General features: G+C 41.0%; 1 protein-coding gene across 14 annotated transcripts in view; it reads right to left on the bottom strand.

Annotated features, from left to right (window-relative positions):
* The window catches only part of ABLIM1 (actin binding LIM protein 1), a 139,867-nt gene extending 119,213 nt beyond the window's left edge, over positions 1–20,654 (bottom strand). For all 14 annotated transcript variants that reach the window (XM_041460935.1, XM_041460940.1, XM_041460936.1 and 11 more), the window contains exon 1: positions 20,513–20,654. In XM_041460935.1, the coding sequence (XP_041316869.1) occupies positions 20,513–20,552 (40 nt within the window). In that variant the 5' untranslated portion in view covers positions 20,553–20,654. The remainder of the gene's footprint in view (positions 1–20,512) is intronic.
* Positions 20,655–21,505: the final 851 nt, after the last annotated feature.

Here is a 21,505-nt window from a genome sequence, read left to right as displayed (position 1 = left end):
ACTTGAAAAAGAAACAATATGGTACATCTTCCAAGTACTGATGTATCCTGATAAGCGAATTTGGTTTGTGTTTTTTGCATTTTACAGTTTAATGTTTCTATGTTTTAACTTGAAAACTGCACACACAGCTGCACCATCTAATTCACATGGTAACATACCAGTGATGAGCATCCCCTGGTAAGTGTTTCTGCATCCCACCATAAAGATTTACTCTTTAAAGGAAAGTAACCAAAACCATCAAAAGCAGGATGATGCAAAAACTGTAATCACAATCGTCCATTGTCCTCTTTCCCTCTCAGCTGCCCTGTGTCTGCATGACCTGGGTGAAGAACATTCCTGGTTCCTTCTGTTCCCATTAACTGTTTAACCAAGAGATTTACCAAGTATCTCAAGCTAAGAGCCATTTCTAAGGTCCCTGTATACAAAAGTCTACCCGGTGACACGCCCACCTCCCAGGCATCAAGGAGAAGAAGCAGCCAACAGCCATTAGGATTGATCTTCTCCTTTCCTGTGCATGAGGGGTGGATGGGAGCAGATGAAGCAAGGGAAGCTGGATGCCAATCCCCTCTCTCACTCCCATTCCACTCTGTCCATGCTGCACAGCCAAAGCTGCAGGGAGTGAGAACAGCCACTTCCTATGCTTCTCTCTCTGCTCAGAAATTTCCCCACTATTTCACCTTCTGGATAAGCAGAGCAAGCCCAAGGAGCAGCTTTCAGATGAGAAGAAACAGCAATTTCCACCTCTCTTCTCCCCACCCCAGTGCCACCAGTGTTTTACCAGTCGGAAAGCCCAGAACCTCTTCAGCTTGGAAGCAGCTTCCATTTCAGATTTACCTGCACCTGTCCTGCCTGCTGTGCTGGCTCTGAGCCCCCCGACCACAGGAGGAGAGCAGCCTGCTCTCCTGCCCCTTGCAGCTCTGGGGGAGCCCCCCCTGCTGCAACCCTGCCCAGGAAGGGGACGGCATTTCTCCCGGGTTGTTTGATTAAAATACCAAGGTTATGCAACTGCAGATGACGGACACAAGAGAGGAAGTCTCCATCAGATACAGAACAAAAGCAGGGCTCCCTGTAAACAGCTTTGGGGGGAAGTAGCCAAAATGTGCCCTGTCCAGCTAGGGCACCCATTGGCATTATGGAGTCACAGAGCAGCAATAAAAATAAATTTGCTGCAATTTCACTGAACCATCTTCACACCGCTGCTATTGACTATTTACATACCATACAGAAAATCACAATATTTTCATTATTTCTTTGAATTTGCAGCTGATTTAGCTCATATTCCTTGCTAGCACCAGTAGGAACTGCAATTTTGTTCTTGTTTATTGGATTACAGATAACAAAGAATTTAGGAGAAGGAGCAATGAACCCTACAGTGGAATTCCGTTGCTCTAAATGATGCTACCTTAATGCAGATTAATGCTAAACCACCGATTTACTACTAAACCAATTAGCTTAGATTGATCCAAACATTGACAACCTCTTGCCAGAATTCTGAAACAGGAAGCCAAGGGCTACCAAGCCATTAACTGTTCTCATATTTTAAGTAAAAATGTGTCAGTGACTAAATTGCAGTAGATTGAAAATGGCCAAAGGATGAAGAAGTGATCCTAACTCATTACTTCTTCATTTCACACTTTATTAAAAACCAAAAAAATCAAGCTAACTCTTCATACTTTGAGAACTAAAGATTATTTAGAGCTAACACAGTTGGAGTTTCAGCTATATTTCTTACTCAACACAAAACCACTACTCACTGTTTTTCAAAAGGATACTTCTCTGTGCTTCTCAGGACAATGTAGAATACATCTCCATTTGAGAATCCCTTACTCAGCTGAAGATTGTCTAAATCCTTCAATTATCACCACTCTTCTCGATTCAGCAAACCTAATTCCATTAATCTTTTCTCATAAATCTTTTTTTTCCCTCATGATTTATCAGTATCTTTCAAAAATACAGTGTCCAAACCTAGAGACAGTATCCAGCAGAGTCCTCTTCAGTAACAGGAACAGAGAAAAATTATCCAACTGCTGAATGTATGTCCTGCTAACACATCCCAGAAAAAGAATGGCAGCAGTATTATACAGTCAATCTATATTTACCTATATTTATCTATATATTACACTTACATTAACTGTATATTACAGTTAATCTACATTATGGTAAGTATAATTATTCTCCCTGTGCTTTTCAGGATCAGTGTGTACTAGTTCCCACTTCTTATCTGTGCAAGTCCACACTTTACACTTCTAGACAGTGAAATTCAACTGCATAATTTCAAAGCATATAGCTGACTTATCAGGACACTGTCCTGCAGAAGAATGAAATAATGTTTCTAAAATTGTATTACCACAAATTTTAAAAGCATTCTCCCTATTAAATCATAAAAAAAAATATACAGGGACTGAGGCCAGGAGAGATTGCTCACTTGAAGTAATCAATTTGAAAAGCTATCAAAAAGAAGATTTTCCTTATCTGAAGGACAGAAGTGGTCTGATCAGCACCTCTCAGCATCTAAGAAGTACCACGTACTACAATGCCAACAGAACCTGGATTTTCCTCTCTCATATCACTGCTTGCCACTTTTGAGATTGCGTAGAATTTGAGATTGGACACCAGACAAGTTCACACAGCACCATTAAAATCCTACGGCCATAGGTCACATCAGGTATCCATTCTGTGGGGAGCTACTAGGAACACTATTAGCAGGTAAGATCCAAGATTAAAACAGGAATTCCCTTTTTTTTTTTTTTTTTTTTTTTTTTTGTTCCATTTTTCCTTCTTTCTTTCCAAATAACAGCAGGGATTGGGGTTAACAAACTGCAGCCTTTGGGGTGATCTTGGGCACCCCTTGGTACTAAAAATGGAAAATGGCAATGGGATATAAAGAGTTTGTTTCCCTAACTGGGGGCTCTACCTTTCTTGCCACAGCACATCACAAAAACCTTAGTAATGCAAAGAAGCTGATGTGTGGGAACTCAGATGTAGAACAGTTTTATGCTGTAGCTTGTATTTTACCACTGGGCCTTTCATTTCAAATCTGCAAAGCCCATTCCTCTCGAGAACACTCTAGCTCTGTGTCTTCCCTCACATCACCATGTTGATCTCTTGGACTCCTCCCCTCTGCAAACATACACACAGAAAAATCAGACTTTATTTTCCCCAGCACTCCATTTCTCATAGAATAAAAGTGAATAGACTATTTCAGTTGGAAGGAACCGACAATTAATTATCTAATTCAGCTGTCTGGCTATCTCAGGGCTGACCAAGTTATTAATGACACTCCATGTCTCAAACACTGACAGGCTTTGGGGATTGACAGCCTCCTCAGGAAGCACAGTGTTTGACCATGCTCCAGTAAAGAAATTCTTCCTAATGTCCAGTCTAAACCTTCCCTGGCACAGCTTTGAACCATTTCCACACATTCTGCTGAACCCCAAAGCAATGGCCCCAGCCCATGGATCCAGCCTGTCCAGACCCCTCTGAGAGCCTTCCTGCTCTGCAGCAGATCAACACTCCCACCCAGCCTGGTGTTGTCAGAGAACTGATTGAGGGTGCACTCGCTCCTCCCATCCACATCGTCAGTAAAGTTATTAAAAAGGATTGTGCTCAGTACTGAGCCCTTGGGAACACCACTGGTGACCATCCTCCAACTAAATTCCAGTCCATTCTCCACCACTGGTTAGTCTCAGCCACCCAGCCAGTTCTTTTACACATTAAAGACTAAATGGGATCTTGGTGCTTCATAAATTTTCCTCCACCAGTCCAATTTACCTCCTGTCTCATCACTAGACTGTTTTCATGCTCCCTGCATTTCCCCCCATGCCTTTCTCATCCTCTTAGATTGCTTCTGTCTTCCTTTACACCCAGCTGATGCAAGAGAGGCAGCCATTCTCACCAGTGATGCTTTAAATAAATATGGTTACATAAAGAGGTACTAACCTCATACAAGAGGTTGGTTAGGTAATGTGCTGTGTGTCTCCTTTCCCTCAGGTGTGCACTGTCACAGCCAGAGTGACCACTTTGCAAGGCTGCACAAGGTGTCATTGCTACAAGTGACAGCATTTTTTATGAGAAGCAACATCACACAGTTCCAAGACCATTTTCTCTTAAAAATTCCAGTGCTCTTTTGCAACCTTTTTTTTTTATTTTTTTTTTTTTGAAACCAACTTTCAGGTTTTGCTAATTCTCAAAATCAGATATTTTCCCAGAGACTCCTTTGTATCACAGCATCAGAGCCATGTGCTGAACCAGGTTTTCCATAAAAGGGAAGACAGATTTTTTTGCAGCAAAGCATGACTGGCAATCTCTCTCACAGGAAGCATCCTTACACTTCCCCTGGACACAGAAGAGAAGGTGGCTCATAATTCCTTGGCCAAATGAACTCAAGAGAAATGCAGAATGAAGGTCCTTTCAGGGATTCAAGGCCACTTTTGAACTCCTTTCTTTCAAGTTTTCTTCAGCTTTTAGAGTGCTCTTAACTGTCAGTATGATGCCATCATTTAACTTTGTAAGACAAGTCTAACCTCCCACATTCCCATTATGAAGGGGATGGAATTTCAGGATGCAAGAGCTAAGTAAAAGCAAGTCATGGGTTAAAAGGATGAGATTCCAAAGGCTCACCTGAATGCCAAACAGCTCTGCACCTGTTGATAATTCTTGACCTTCCAAAAACCTAAAATATGGGCCTCTCCTGCTGTTCGTGATTCCACTTATGGTCAGCAAGGAAAATAATTACTGAGTCTCCAAATGCTTTGAACAGTGTAATTTCTAATCTCTGTTTGCAATGTCAAATAGAGACAGCAAACTGTCCTTCAGCAGGGTTTATAAGCTGCTAAATCTTGTAGTACTTGAGGGACCGTAATCCCCAAGCAGCACATGGCCTGAGAGACAGACTTACATGTTTCACATCTTAAAGTCACATACAGCACCTCCCCCCAGGCTGTTTTCAAAAGGCATTTCGCTGCTTTTATTCTAAGTGGGTGAGATTCTGATTCCAATTGTTGTAATTGAAGTAAAGCTGAGGCACCAGACACCTTTCAACCTTTCACTTAGCATTATACGTGGCACTGGAAAGCAGGACCACGATTCCCACCCTATTGAATAGCAGCTCCCATACTGGAGGGTGAAAGGAGAAAATCCATAGTGGTTATTTGCATTATCTATTGCAGCATAATGCTAAACCTGTCCCACTATCTTTGTGATTGCTTACACATGAGTGAAGAGCTGCAAAATTGCAGATTTCCAGATTGATTTAAGCCCCACTCAAGTTAGAAGACAGCTCCCAGCCTGCTGTGATGGCAAGAATTTTGCTGGAGTGCTGCACTGATTGATCATATAGCTGGTCACTGTTCATCCAAATAATTGGCAGTTCTAAATTGTGATTTATAAAAATGCTAAATTGTATGTAGGTTTTTCTCTCTAGAATACCAATGGAAAACACTGTGGAGGCTGGCAAGGCAGAATGATATTTGTTTTTTCCCAGCTCACAGCTATATTATACATTTGCCCCATGTTTTACCATCACTTTCATTGAAATGTTAATTTTAAAATAATTGATTACTCAGAAGGAGTAACTATCTGCAACAGCATATGGGTTTGGGACAGTTCTCTTACAGAGCTGACTAGAAAAAAGCAATTTGCACAGAAGAAAAAGCGTTGTACACCAAAGCAGATCTTTGAAAAATACTTGCCTACCAAATACAGTCACTCAGAATTAACATTTTCAGGAGCTGGAGAGAGTGACAAGCACATAGCAGTTTTCTTCATCTGCTTAGTACAGACTAAATTCCAGCACAGAAGCAGTTAGAGTTATCAAAACTGAACTCCATAAAGCAAGTCCTAGAAGATAAAATCTTTGACATTTATCTGGAAGAGATTAACGTTTATAGCCAAATTCTCATTCACAGACAGCAGTTTCCAGGAAACTTTTTTTTTTTTTAAATTCATAATGGACTGTAAGAAACCAGTTAAGCTGATAAATTCCAGATCTAAGTTCTCCCATCACTAACAGTTCTACTAAGGAATAAGCTAATGTTCAATATTAATTAAAACACAAACCAAATTTTAGAAACTACAGGGAGGAACAAAGAACATCATTATAACTCTCTGCATATATCCACATTATGGTACATGATGAACATAGTTTTATTACCCAATTTTTCAAGAGTTATGGTAGAATTAGGAAAATAAATGTAAAATGATAATCAAAGGCATAGACTGGCTCCTGCACAAAGAGCATCTAAATAAGTTATGACTTCTTATCCAGAAAAAGGAGACACCTGGATAAAAGATAATACAGAAGCCTAATAAATGACAAGGAAGTGAGCACAGAAAGACTTCTAATCACTTCTTCCAATTCAAGAACGAAGCAGTTTCAATTAATACTCCTTGGCAAAACAAGCAGAAGGGAACACAGTTTCACAAATGCCATAGGGAAGCCTGAACACACTACTTACAGGATGCTGTGCTTTCAAAAAGTATTTTCTAGCTTGAATACTTCTGAAGAGGCCCCCACTTTGTCCCAGGATCAACATATAGAGAGAGCTGTGCCTACATCCACCAATACTTCCAGATTCTAAATTGGCATTTTATTTCTCTTTCCCTCTGTCAGTGATGAAGTATTTCTCCACACCGGAACAGACTTTCTGTGAGTATCTTGCTGCTACACAAAATGTAACTGTAAAGCAATTAGCCTACTCACCAACCAAAAACCAAGATCTGACAGCAGTCCTCACTTACCCAGATGCTCAGGAGTGTCATACAGCTGCTCACACAAGTAGTAGTCATCTGGGTTCAAGTAGGGCAGTTGCTTCAGCAAGCTCTGCTTGGGAATGAGATACAAGACCTCTGCAATATCCCCATCCTCAATTATTGACATCCTTCTGACTGAATTTCGAAATTTCACTTTTTCCAGCACCAGTTCTTCACCTGAGCCACACAGCTTGCCAAAGCTGTTTAAGATGGGGAAAGATGGCATTTCTATTGAGAAGAAGCTAAGGAAAGCAACCTGTAGTGCATGCAGTCAGTCTCACGGCACATTGCCCTTTCCAATCCTTCTCTTTTTCTCTTATCCAGCAAAGGAGATTAAGGAAGATATATTTTTAGTGATTATCTTCAAGAGATTAGAACAGTATGCTTGATCAGGTGGTTGCCATCTAAAACTATTGTAATCAGTTGAAACTCATCCCTGCAAATGCAAAAATCAGAAACAAACCCAAAAAGAGTATCTGAAAATCAGATTAATATTCAGGACAATAGAAAGAACGTAACTGAGTTACATAAGAGGATTAGTTTAAAATCAAAAAACCTTGCTGTGTCAAAAATCTTATTATAGAATCATCATCATCATCATCATAAACTACAAATGCACATCTGTGCATTTAATCTGGCATGGCCCTCTTCCATGCCAGGTCTGTCTGTGTGCTGTGGAGAAAAGGCTGTAGCAAAGGTGGAGCACCTTGGCCCTTCTTTTTTAGGAATGTACAAGCACTGGCTGGCACTACTTCATAAGCAGATTTCTTTGGAGAAATCCTTTCTGCAGCTTTCACTGCCTATTGCAAACAAAAGCACTTAAGCTTTTCCCTAACCATTAAGGATTGGTTTGCTTCTGCTCTTCCTCTGCACCTTCCTGTGTAGCTGACAGCAGAGGCTTTGCAGATACTGTGCCAGCCCCTCCTGCTTCACCTACAAGAAGTATTTACATTAATCCAATTCCAGTGACTTGCTAATCTAATCATCTAATGAATATTTCTCCCTGGGTAAAGGCAGAGTTAATCATCAACGGGGCACTGGAAAGTCACAGGAAATTCCAAAGTGAAAGAGATAAAAAAACCCCAAATTAACAACATTCATCATCTGTAAGAGAAAGTTACAGGTAGACCCCAGACCTGGAAATGCTCAGAGGCAACTTCAGACCCTCTGCTCAGAGAAAGGCACAGAGACAACTGTGCAACCAGTGTCTGGCCCAGAGTTTCAACTCCCCTTAACACAGAGAAGTTAGCTGTAGCTGCAAAATTACCTGGTCTGATCATTGCACTTCCAGTAAGGCTTTTTCTAAACTAGAAGGTGACAAAAACTCTACCAACAGGCTTACTGAGCACAGTGAGAAACTGTCACTTAATTCTCCCTCAAAACTCAGAGCTCAAGTACTAACTCCAGAGGGGGATAGGTTTTGAAGAGAAGACTGCTTTATTTACTGTTACCATCTCATAAATCCAGACTTTGATAATCTATTATTACACATCTCTTATGAGGTCAATTACTTTCTATTTTTCAAGTAGTATGACTTTTTTACTACCTCAAAAACAAGTGTGCAATTACAGTTCCCCTTAAACAGCCACATTCCTGGATTTTCTAATCAATGGAGAACACAGTAGGACAAGCCAGAATAAATCTGTACTAATTTTAGTGGGGTGATGCTAATGTGTACGTGAGGAAGAGCTGGCTCAATAGATACAGCAACTCCAGTTCTGCCTTAGAGTATCTCGTATCAGATCAGAGATCTCAGCAAATGCCATGTTTTAAGCATTCCTCAGAGGAAATGAAGCTTTGCAGCAATTTTTCATTCCCTCCCAGATTTCTCAACCAACTGACCTGCACTCCACAGCCCCTCAGTGGAAGAGGCAGCTCTGGAAATCCCAAGGCTTCTGCCAGTGAGGGTGGATCTCCATTCAGAGCCTGAAGCAGAGGGACAGCTCACAGGAGGGGCTGGGTGAGTCAGCCCAAGGATCCCTCAGTCTGAGAGTGCTGTTTGCTGCTGGGTAATCCGTGGAGGATGTTGACACCTGACAGAGCAGTGCCAACCATCCAGCCCCACGGACACGTCAAGGTGGACTTTGCCCTTGGAGGAGAGGCAAACACTGCCCAGACACTGACTCTGCTGCAATCAATCCTCAGAGAGCAGAAGGGTGAGCAGAAACTGTTCCAGCTGTGGCAACACTTGCTAAAGCTTGGCTGCCTAATACCCAGAAGAGAAGTCTGTCCTTACACTGGAGTTTGAACACACTGGTTTAAAGCTGACTCCCCATTTTCTGCTGTGCCCATGCTGATTCCAACCTCCAGCTCTGCTCACCAAGACTTTCATTACACCAGCTCTTGCAGTAAGAACTAAACCAGTATGACCTGTATATCCACTACAGAAGCACTCAGCCTGTGACCACTGTAGAAGAGTCTGATGATCTATCCAACAGTGCAGCACAATCCAGTGTCCTTCCACCAGCAAAACTGGTGGAGGACAATGGATCAGGATTTAGTGACCCTAACATGTCACTGCAGAAACATCCTGCTTAATTAAAAAGAAGATCCTCCTTCCCCTGAGGCAGACTTCTCTAATGCTGCCCCTTTCCAGCCCTGGCTGTTGCTGTCACTGTCTGAGAACTGCACCTTGCCAGCTGCTCACAAAGCAATATGATTTTTGGAATTTTTTTTTTTTTTAAAGTACAGTATTTGTCTCCAAAAGCCTCAATCCTGCCAATATATAATACAAAGGGACAAGCAGTAGAAATAAGCAAAACAAGGCCAGGAGGCATCACAGTGGCTTCCAGGTCAGATGAAGGACTGTTTGTAGCACATCCTTGTGTCCAAGGCAAAGGACAAGGCCTGGGACAGCCTCATACAACCCAGTCACTAAACACTGGGATTTAGCCTCAGCCTGAATCAAAAAGACAATGGCAATGCTGCCACTTAAGCATTCAATTAAGTGGTATAGGTTGATTTCTGATGTTCTTGAGAAAAGAAAAGAAAAAAGCAGGAATCACAGGGGCACAACCCTGTCTTCATGTTTTCTGAAAGAAAGTCTCAGGAATCCAGGGTGCTCAGCTCAGAACTAGTGTTGAGGAAGTGTTCTCAGGATCTGACAAGTAGCAAAACCTGTTTAAATCACTGCCAATTCAAAGCTGTGTCTAATCCAAGCAGTCAGTGCTGGGATCTCCAGCCTTCACAGAGCACAGTGTGAGGCATGGGCACTTTCCAGACTGACAGTTTTCACAGGGGGCTGGCTGGATAGGAGACAGGAATTATGCAGAACAGCTACTTTAAATATTTTATCTCATTTCCAACTTTATAAATATTTTATTTATAAATATTTCCAGCTGTCTCAAGACCATTTCTTATTCAATCCCCTCTGAATTCACCACGCCAACTGGCTGCCTGGATGATAAAAATACATGCATGTTTCATATTCAACCAGGAATAGAAGCATCTCTAATACTTCAAGAACAAAAGTAACAAAAAAATTGACTGTAATCCACAAATAAATTAAGAAACAGAAGAGCAAGCAGTGAATAATAGTAAAAATCAGACACCAAAGGCAAAATACATAGAAGAGGAAATATCTCTCCATGTTTCAGAGAAGCACTGGGGATTAGACTTGCCCTTCAGCAGAAATGTGTAGTGCACTAATGCTGTCTTAATTTCTTCTGCCATCAGAGTTAAACTTCTTGCAAATGCATTTCAGTGTGGTTTTAGTTTGAAAGCAAAAAACAACCCAATCAGAAACCCAAGAAACTGACGTCAGTCACACCAGTTCAGCAAAACCTAGCTGCAAAAAATAATCAAAACAAAAATACAGGAAACAAGGTAAAACAAAATCAAATTTTCCTTTTCCCTCACCATACCACTTCAGAAGGTAATGGTAGCTATTGCACAGGTAGATAGCCCCAAACAATGTTTCATGCATCTGTCCAAGGCAACAGGATTATCAGGATTACCTTCTCCATATAAGAATTCTCAAAGATATTGAGAGGAAAAAAGGGCCTTCATCTAAATGAAAAATGAGCAAGCACTCTATCTACTTTTACTATGAAATATAATTATCCAAGCAATAAAATAACTAAACCAACAGATGAGAGCAAAAAAAGGAAAAAAAATTCCAATATTCAAATACACACTCAGGAAAAAGAAGCAAAACTTTACTTGTGGTAAAAATCACTCCACACATTCACCTTTTTCCAATTTTGGCACCCATTATTTACTTACTCAAGACTGCAGGCTGATGTACAAACACTCAGCTATTTACTGTAAACTTCATCCACATAATGAAGACCAGAAAATCCACATGCACGTTTTAATTTCGTTACCTAAGTGTCCAAAGCAGGCAGTCATCTTCTGGGCACACTGACAGAAGCCCTTCAGCCCATAGGGCTCCTCACCCAGGAGCTGCTCACTCATGGCTTCAGCAAGAGCTGCCTCTCTCTGCAAAGTCAACCAACTACTGCTTGTTTAAGGCTGATGAGAGATCTTCCTCTTCCAACTTATCTCCATTAATAATTCAGGTACTACATAAAATTTGCTGAGCTTTAAAAACCGGCAGTGCAAAGCTATTTTGTGGCTTTTGAAGTAATCATGTTTTAGTCCTTAAAAAGTATCTCAGCTATTTTATTCCAATAGTTTACAGAAATTATTTTCAAATGGAAACAAAATCCATTCTCTTGCTGCACAAGAGGAAATTTTGTGGGGATTATGCTCAGGGCAAAGAGACATTTAAATGTTCCCCTAGCTTAAACCCAGACACAGAATTACCACCACTACTAAAATGTGTTATTTTGCACTGATTAGTGGTTTCATATGGGCAGTGGGGCCAAGTGCATGCAATGAGGGTGGTGAAACACAGCCTGCCCAGAGAGGTGGTGGATGCCCTATCCCTGGAATCATTCAAGGCCAGGTCGGACTGGGCTCTGAGCACCCTGATCCAGTGGAAGATGTTCCTGCTCACTGCAGAAGGGTTTGACTAGAGGGCCATTGATGGTTCCCCCAACCCAGCTCAGCCCATGGAATGCTGCGATTCCATGATACTCCTGCAAGCAGGCATGTCCACTGCTAAGAGAACACCACTAGCTCATCACGCACTGCCATGCCCCACTTCTCAGTGCTATCCATCTTTTGGGAACTCAGAACCCCGGCAGAGCCCAGGCACAAACACCGCCGTGTTTTCTGGAAACTTCCAGCACACTACATCTTAGAAGAGCTGAAGCACCACAGCCAGGAGCAACAGGAACAGGGTATTTTCTCAGCTCACTCACTGCAGCATGAGGCCCATCTAATCTTGTTGCTTTCCTGGCTGAGAAGAAAACACACAAGAGCTGACTCAGCAGTCCTGCTGCCAGACACTGCAGTGGCCACACACACCTGTCTGCTCTGCTGCTCTGAGGAAATCCACTACCAGTCACACCAATGGCAATGACACCTGCCTGGCTAAACACTGCAGAATGGCTTGGCTGAATGAACTCTCTGGACTCAGGTGGTGATGAGCAGTGAATCCACTACCAGTCACACCAATGTCAATGACATCTGTCTATCTAAACACTGCAGAATGGGTTGGCTGAACTCTCTGGACTCAGATGGTGATGAGCAGTGAATCCACTACCAATGACACCAATGTCAATGACATCTGTCTATCTAAACACTGTAGAATGGGTTGGCTGAACTCTCTGGACTCAGGTGGTGATGAGCAGTGAATCCACTACCAATGACACCAATGGCAATGACATCTGTCTATCTAAACACTGTAGAATGGCTTGGCTGAACGAACTCTCTGGACTCAGGTGGTGATGAGCAGTGAAGAACAAGTGTTCCTCACAAGCAAATATGCTCCAGGTACACTACACTTGTTTTCTGTCCTGCTTCCTCACTGAGACTGTATCCACTCATGAAAAAACATTTAGCAGAGCTCATATAAGTACTGCTGATGGCCACATAAAGCACTGGTACTGCTAAGCAGACACTTCAAAGAGAGATCTATGCCAGTACATCAAGATGCACATTTTATTCACTACAGATTGAAAAGCCTAGTTACTAATATCTAATATTACTTCCTAGTTACTAATATTTAATATTACTTCAACAGTTTACTGTCTAGCAAAGCATAAGATATAGTCAAAAACAGCTATGAATATATTTTATTGTGATAAAGGCTATGAAGAACCTGCAGAGGTGGGAATTATACAGTCCACAAATCTCTACCAAGTTAGTTTCTGGTTTAAACCCACACAAGGTTCTCTAAGGTAAGCTGTACTCTGCCTGTGGCAGGAGGAACAGAAAGACCACAAAGCCACAAGGCTTCTCTGTACTGGCAAAAAAAAAAAATTAAAAAAAATTTTGGAAAAAAAAAAAAAGTGAGTAACTGGAAAGGGCTAACTCAGGTTAAAGTGGTATCAAAGGTAAAAGGATCTGTGTTATAACTCAGCTGAGCAACACAATTAAGCATTAGTGTCCCATACAGGCTTCTTATCAAGCTGCCACATGACATTTTTTTCCACTGCTTTTATAACTGACCTGTAAGTAATCATTAGCCAAACTCCATCAAACGCCTCTTTCTGCAGCACACACATGCAAATTCACGAACTGCTACAAAGTCTGTCCAGCCCATGAAGTCTGTCAATGTCTGTGTGAAAGGACAGTATCAAGTTCAAGTCTGAATAGGGTGTAGCTACATTTGTACAGTCTAACTTCTTCTCTTTGAAAAACCACCTGGGGATCTCTCCAGGTGGCACACTGAAAATCAGACCTGTTTTATACATCAACAGCAAGATCTGCATGCACAAGCCCTTCTGTTAAACCAACTTGGAAATAAGAAAGCAAATGTTATTTTATGCACTGGTTTCTTGGTATTCATTCCAAAGCATACATGAAACATCACTTTGCCCTTTATTCTCCTGTTACAATTTGTAACAGAGAAAAAACGCAAGAGAAAACACAACTGCATTTCTATCTCAGACTTAACTAAGACCACACTGTGACAATTTCCTTTCCCAGCTGATGACATTTGCAAAATCTTTCAGCTGAATTAAAGCATTGTGCTCTGCTTCCTGTTATCAACTATGTATGATAACTTCCATGGCACACGAGCCTTTGGTAACAAAGCCCAGCTTTGCAGTGCATTGTAACGCTGGACAGGCAGCACAACAAGCTCTTGGGAATGCTTTTCCCTTTGCTCTGTGCTCAGAAACTGAATCTGACTCACTTCCCCAGTCCCCAACAACCACCAAGTTTATCCTTCAGCAAAGCAGTGAGCAGAAAGATTAAACAAACAAAAATATCCAAACAATATGCTTGAGATTACATCTTATGATCTTTTTCTTGGACAAAGGAGAGCAACACCAGCCATCTACCTTCACGTGAAATTATTAGCTGGGCTGAAATAGTATGAAGAAAAACAGTACACAGAAAAATCAATCACTAAATGAACTATTTAAATCACATTAGGGGAAAAAAAACCCCTAATAATGTCAGCTAGTCTACTACCTCTGGAAGCCTTAACACAGGATTTGGGAAATATGCTGTCTCTGCACTCCCACAGACTTGCTCTTCATCCCTGAGCCATTCCCTTAATCTCTTTCATTGTATTTCCCCCTATCACTTTCCCCTCACAAGGGATTTGTAACAATAGGTACATTAAAGACTGAAGTTTTTAGATCCTGTGATAATGGAAACTATAGAAGTACCACAGATAATAACACTAGGGAGTGACTGGTCAGCATTAAAAAAGAGGACATATAAAGCATAGCTGAGTGCTTCTCCTTGATCACCACTACCTCCCAACTTCATTTGTATTTCTCAATGATTTTCCAACAGATTGTATTCCTTATTTAACACTAAAAGTGCTTATTTTCCACAGAAAACAAAGAAAGGCAAAGAGTTAATTCTGTACATCTTCTCCCATCTGAAAATTCCATTTTTAGTTATTCCTCCCCAAACAGGCAGAATCACTGTTACTGTGGTCACTGTGAGTAGAAGAGTTAGGTTATGACAAAAGGCCTGATACAACCAAAGGATATTTACCTTACTTTTTCCATTCCAATGTTTATTTCAGAATAGTCATGGAAAAAATATCTCCGTTCACATCTATTTTCAGACATAAAATAACAGTGTGTGCATTAATGGACCTGTCTGTTGCATTATTAGAAGATGAGATGGCTCAGCATTTTATTTCCTGGCAGCACAAGGCTAATCTATTGATCTACAATGTCAAGAACAGTGCACTATGGATTCTTACAGCAAACCAAATTCTTTTTACTTGCATATACAAAAAAAAAAGCCAAGTGTAATTGCTGACAACTGATGCCCTTTCATAGGCAAGATACAGTGAAAGCTGTATGAAATATAAATACAAAAACTGCTCCACCCCCAAGACTCTGTATGATTGACTCATCAACACAATCCAAGCACTTTTCTATCCCAAAGTTTATAAATAATCCCACAACTTCTGTGGGGCTGAGCTCTATGCTTGAAGTCAAAGAGGTGCCTAAGCCACTCCAGGGAACAATTAGCCAAAAGGATCCTGGCAGAAGCTGGCAGTTCTTCAGGTCTTCAGCAGGAAGATTTTTTCCTACTCCTCAGCAATGCTTAGGTGTCTTTTATTTAAACAGAGAGCAAAGACTTTCAAGACTAATGTAATTCCTTTAATCATACTCTTTTCTTTACTTTTCCTTTCCTGAACTTTGACACTTCTAGCTGAGAGAAGAAACTCCTTGTAACATCCTCTTCACAATGTAGACTTCATAGTAACTGAGACAGAAATATGTTGGGAAGCAAGGAGATCAAAGTTGAAACCTCAGAGATCTTTCATTCCTCAGTTTATTTCCTGTACCTTTGTAAAGAGTGACGTGTTACAAGCATGACATCAAAGAAAGCACCACTCCTTTTTTCATGTATTGAAATAATCTGGCTATCATTATAGTCTCATCTGACATGTCACACAATTACAGAAACATACATGGCAATTTTACTAAAATGCTGAATTTGAGTAAAGAATTACACCAGAAGAAATTCTTCTCTAGATCACTGCAGGGCTTCCTGAACATGTTATTTTAACTTTACCCACTGTCTCCTAACACTGGATCATCTGCTGTAGATGTAGCACCAACACACATCATCAGAAGAATTAAATATTTCTCTTGCTGCATCCAATTCCCAAATTCTCCAACACAAAGCCATTCTTGGAGCACGGCATAACTCTAAAAGGAGAACTCCTGCAGTCACACTGCCCTCTTGTAGCATCAGTGAAGCTCTAAAAGAGTCCTTCTTTGTCCTACAAAGACTACTTTAAGCCCCTACCAGAAGCCAGTAAAAACTGTTTGTCAATGTCCATCGCAACTAAGAATAGGAGGTTACTTTTCTATATAGTGGAAAGTATGGCACTGCTACAGGATGCCAGAAATGACATCAGATCAGTTCATCCCCTGCCAACATTCCTCATAAAAGCAGCTTTAAATATGCTGTGTTGGCTAACCTTTGTTTTCTAATTAAATAAATCCTACTGCACTGTTGAACCCTTCCTCTTGTGGTCAGCACTATCTTCTGGTTAAATCAGCTGCACACACACACAAGCGATCAAGAGCCCTGTTAGAAATGAAGAAACTGTCAGTTAAGCAAAATTATCACTCTGAGAGCAGCCCACTTCTCTCACAGGGATCACATTCTGTACAGGCAGAACTGAGGCAAGGACACATCTGAAAATACATTGATGGGACAGAAAAAACACTTGGAGTTTGTTTCCATTTATTAATGGCAGGAAATAACATACAGCATATGCCAACTAGTATTTGATAAAGAGAGGTTTCAATCCCCTTGGGTATTTCATAGCTACACAAACACTTGTATTTTACTGCTGGTTTAGTGGACTCTCCTCAAACAAGAGCTGCAGTTGCACCATCAGGAAAAGCAGCAGTCAGAGAAACACAGCAAACCTCCAGAGCTGACACTACCTTGAAAAGGAGAAACATGCTCTTGATCTGACGACAGGTACAGCTGGGTTTGATCTTTACCAGTGCCACTCAACGCAGGACAAGCCATATCTTGGGATATTTCCCTGACAGGTACAGTGCTGTGAAGCTGTGCCTATCAAATCCTTTGAGAGTTATTCAAAGATAGCATTAAATCAAGAGTCTTGATCTTGCAGTGGTAGTGGAGGGCACTCACAATCTAGCAAGCTACAGTTCTGCAAGAGGAAGTAGGAAATAAGGTCTTACAATAGTGGGAAAAATCACTCCAGTGATATCATAAATTACTGGAATGGTGAATGAGCCAAATGGAGCACCCACAAAGAACTGAAGGCCACTATTTTGACTTCTTGACTGATGTTTACCATGGTGTATTTGCAGCAATGATTTACTGCAGTATTTCTTCAGCAATAATTTCTTGATCTTATCCTTCCACTGCAAGATCAAATGCCATAAATTAATTTTTTTAAGGTCTTATGTGTCATGGGCTACTAAGAAAAATCATTTTTACAGCACCTGAACTTTAAACACAAGTGAAGGATTTCAATTAATTTTCAATTAATTGTAACTAGAACATATTATAAAGTCAAGATGGCCCTGGCCATCTTTGAGGGAAGATTTCTGCTGCATTCTTAGCCAAGAATCTCTATACTTCCTGGTATTAAAAAGACATTAAATATTGCATCTAGACAGTTACTTCATGCCTGAATGTAACTGAATGAGATGCCTGATTCTTCAGTTTCTGCAGAATGTAAACAACTATTAATAGTACATACTAGGAGGGTGGTTGGTTTGGGTTTTTTAAGTGTAAACACTCCCTCAGCCTAGAGCAAAACTTAAGTTTCCTTTTATTTATGTTGACGTTACCACTGTGGTATTTGTTTAATACACAGATTTACCACTGACACAAATCAATGACCAAAAGAAAAAAAATCTTTTTTCCATGCAGTTCAGCTTCAAAATACCTTCTGGTATTAACACTCTCTAGGCTTTTTCAATTTTTTTAGTCAGAGTTTTGCCTTGGTTTGATTGAGAAATAGTTTTGCAATTAAGAAGAGCTAAGCAATAACAAAAATAATTAAAGAAAGTAGGCAAGCCAGCCAACCTGTCAGGTTGTGTGAATAAAAACTGATTGATGAACTTCTTTAAGCAGCACTAAGCAAAATTTTCAGATGAATCAGTTAAAACAGGTGCTGATCACAACAGCGTTTATCAGTAGAAAACCTTATGTTATAAACATATGTTGTGCATATTTTCAGACTAAAACTAGTGGCAGCTCCCAGTTATTTTCTCTTTAACTGTGAATGAATTAGAAGATAATGCACCATTTTGTCGTGGTTTTCTGATTGTTATTGAGTTTTCCCCCCAACATTTATGCTTTCTTTGAAATCCAGATCCTCACAGTACTGTTCCTGGAGTCAATTAATTGATTCTGAACAAGCAAAGAAAATTCAGTTCTCCTGCTGCTTACTGGGCTATCATCAGAATGAGGTCAAGCCTTCCACCTCGATATGGACAGCTGACAAAGAGAATCAGGGGATCATTTTTCTAGAATGAGAAAAGCCAGCTAGGGAAACTGATTAAAAATAGAAGTCAAACTAAACAACCTGTTTTCATTACCAACTTCAATGAAATGACAAGCAACTATCTCTCTATATATTAGATTTCAAGACAGCTTGACTCCCCTGCTAACGCTAGGGAAGAGAAAGTGCAAACACCTACAGAGCAGGAGGGAGGAGGATCAATTGTCTCCTCTGTGCTTTCTCAGTGTGGCAATCACGAGTTCATCTCCTAGGACCCAGCAGAGAGAAGAGATTTCAGAGCAGGAGGGAGGAGGATCAATTGTCTCCTCTGTGCTTTCTCAGTGTGGCATCACAAGTTCATCTACTAGGACCCAGCAGAGAGGAGAGATTCCCATCCCCACCCAGGAGATCACCAGCACCAACCAAGGCAGGCAGAGGTTCAAGCAAGGTTTTCCCAGTTCTCAGAGCATCTGGTCAGGGAGAAAGAACCAGACATTCAGCCTAACCTCACTATAATGAATCCCCACAGGACCAGGGGATCACATATTCATTTGATTAAATTCACATAATGATGTGGTGTTTCCCACATCACAGCAATATCACAGAATCAGAGAAACACGGAATCATTTAGGGTGGAAAGGATCTCCAGGATCATGGAGTCCAGCTGTTAACCCAGCACTAACCACGTCCCCAAGTGCCACACCTGTGAACATACAGAAACTGCTGATTTTAACCAAATGCTATTGCATTTTAGACTGTGGAGATTAATTTATACTTTTTAAAATAAATAAAAATTAGTATTTTAAAGACAAATTAGGAAAGAAATAAGGATGGGAAAAGGAATTTTGCACACCTAATTCAGCCCACATTGAAAGACAGAAATAAAACTGATGTATCTAAATCAACATTAGGTTAGGTGTTTGGCCTACAAAGACTAACTACTAATGGAAGATAACATAATTTTTTGTTGTTACGGTTAGTAGAAAACTTGAGCTGTATTTTTCTGTTGTTTTGTTGGGTTTTTTTCAGGTATAGCGACACTTTTCATAGAGAGGTGTACACAATTCTTCAATATGTCTACCTGTACATTTTTTAATCTCCTGACCCACAGAGGTAGATGATGTCTGTTTTTAAGAGACAAATACTGGATGAGACAATGCAAAGAAGAAAACAAGACTTTATTTCTTTTAACCCCTGAATTCAAACGGGCACCCCAAGGGTTTATTTATCTGTCCAAGCATAGCAGAGAAAGCAGCTACCCACACTTGAGTTACCAAGAAAGCAAAATATATCTTTTTATACTTATGCCTCTTCCCCCACCTTTATCTAAGACTGTGGCATAAAAAAAAGAGGAATGTTTACTAAGCAAACTAAGATTTCCACTCCTCTTGGACGCAAAGAGTATTCACTCTGCATCACTCACCACCAAAACTGCTGAATGTGCTTTAGTTGGGTAGGAAAGAAGTGCCTTGAGTCTCAACCTGTTTCATGTTGCTGCACAGTCACCCCTGAGCCAGGGAAAGGCAGCACACACCTGCAAGAGGCACTGAGCAGCCACCCCTCCTGTGTGCTGTGCAGGGACAGCAGCAGGGACAGACAGGTGGCTGCAGGACAGACAAGAACTCGTAGGTGTGCTCAGTCAGTAACACACAGATTGCACAAGGCTTCCTGAGGTTAAACACCAAAGAAATCTGCCCTCAAAAGCACCCTAACACTGACACGTTATCAGCTTTCCTTTCAAAGCATCAATTAGCAATACTCTGAACTCTTATGCCACCTGCCACTACAGAACTCTAAAACCTCTTTTTGCAGGACTCACCCCACAGCACCAGCATGCTGTCATCATCTTTAGCTAGAAAGTGGTAAACTTCAAAAGACAGCAGTGAATTATCTCTTACAAAAATACACAGGGAATCAGAGCTGGATAAAAAAGCCTGTTTAATTCCACTGAGTTGTGCTCTGCTCCCCATGCTCAGATATCCATTCCAGAGGAGCAGCACATGGGTACATGCACACACTGTTCAGCCAAGTAACAAAGTCCACTGTTCATAAAGCACACCAGGCTGGGGCAGTGTTTAACTCTTAAATCAGTAAAGAAAAACAAACCAAAATAAAGAAAATGCTTTTCTTATCAGAAAGATCCCCATTTCAGTCCAACAGAAGTTCCTCAGCCTGATTTCCCTCTGTAAATCCAAGAACCAATGTCCTGTGGATGGTTTAACCTGTCACTTATCATTAGAGATTTACACAGCAGAGCAACAGTCCAGGACAAACCTTTGCCGTTTGCAGAGCTCTGATGTATTTCCAGTTCCATTTGTGCTCTCAGGCAGTGTTGTTCCTGCACCCCAAAAGCTACAGCCTCACAGAGAAAGGATGGCAAGCTGCAGGAACAAGTGAGAGCCTCCAGAGGTGGCTCACTCTGTGGCTCCACTCCTACTATTTCCTGGGTTGAACAGCATGAAAGGGAGTGGCCCAAGCAGAATAGGTGTGTCTGTGTTCCCAAACAGTTTAAAGGAAGAGTGAGTATTTTCCTCTAGATATTATTCCATTACTAATCGAGATCTTGGTATGCTGTCTTTCAAACAATGACATGACATAATGTTCTGACCATCTCAATTCAGCTGATATTATTGATAACTTTCTTTTTCATACAAAAGGATCCTAACCAGCAGCCTTAAAGGTCAACTGCAACCAGAGGTGATTTTGTCCTGAGACTGTTTTCTGTCTGTTTTACTCTGCATCTCATCTCCACTCCACTGCTGCTGTTTTATGGCTGTACTGCACCTAAAAAAAGGAGGAAGAGGCTGTGAAAGAAACACTTTTACCCATTTTTACACACACTTAGAACAGGGAAAACTGAAGTCCCAGGCATCTTCCCTCTGCTCCCACAACACCCCTCCCAGCAGAGGCAATTAGGCTGACTGTAAGTGCAGACTTCCAGGCATTTCCTTCTACGCAGTTGCACATACCCAGAGACAAACTGTTCCTTCAGCAGCTGAATTAATGAATCTTTTTGTTCTGATTGATTTGCGTCCAACATCCTCAGCACCCATCGGGTTTGCCCTACCTCCTTGTAACATCCTCTTGGCAATACCATTCCCAGAATTACTTCCAGTTCCTTTCCATTTGTCTGCTTTCCCAGTTCCTTTCCATGTCCATTAAATCATCCGCAGAACCCTTACGCTGTCTCCTTTAACTGCTTCATATTCTTTCTGAATTTCTGCTCTCACCTCCTGAGCTGCACATTCTCTTCTTTCACTCTTTCTC

The sequence above is a fragment of the Pyrgilauda ruficollis genome, unplaced genomic scaffold (genome assembly GCF_017590135.1).
Source record: "Pyrgilauda ruficollis isolate IOZ18807 unplaced genomic scaffold, ASM1759013v1 scaffold15, whole genome shotgun sequence".
NCBI classification, from domain to species: Eukaryota; Metazoa; Chordata; class Aves; order Passeriformes; family Passeridae; genus Pyrgilauda; species Pyrgilauda ruficollis.
Note: the sequence above shows the minus strand (reverse complement) of the source record. Positions and strands in the feature narration are given on the sequence as shown.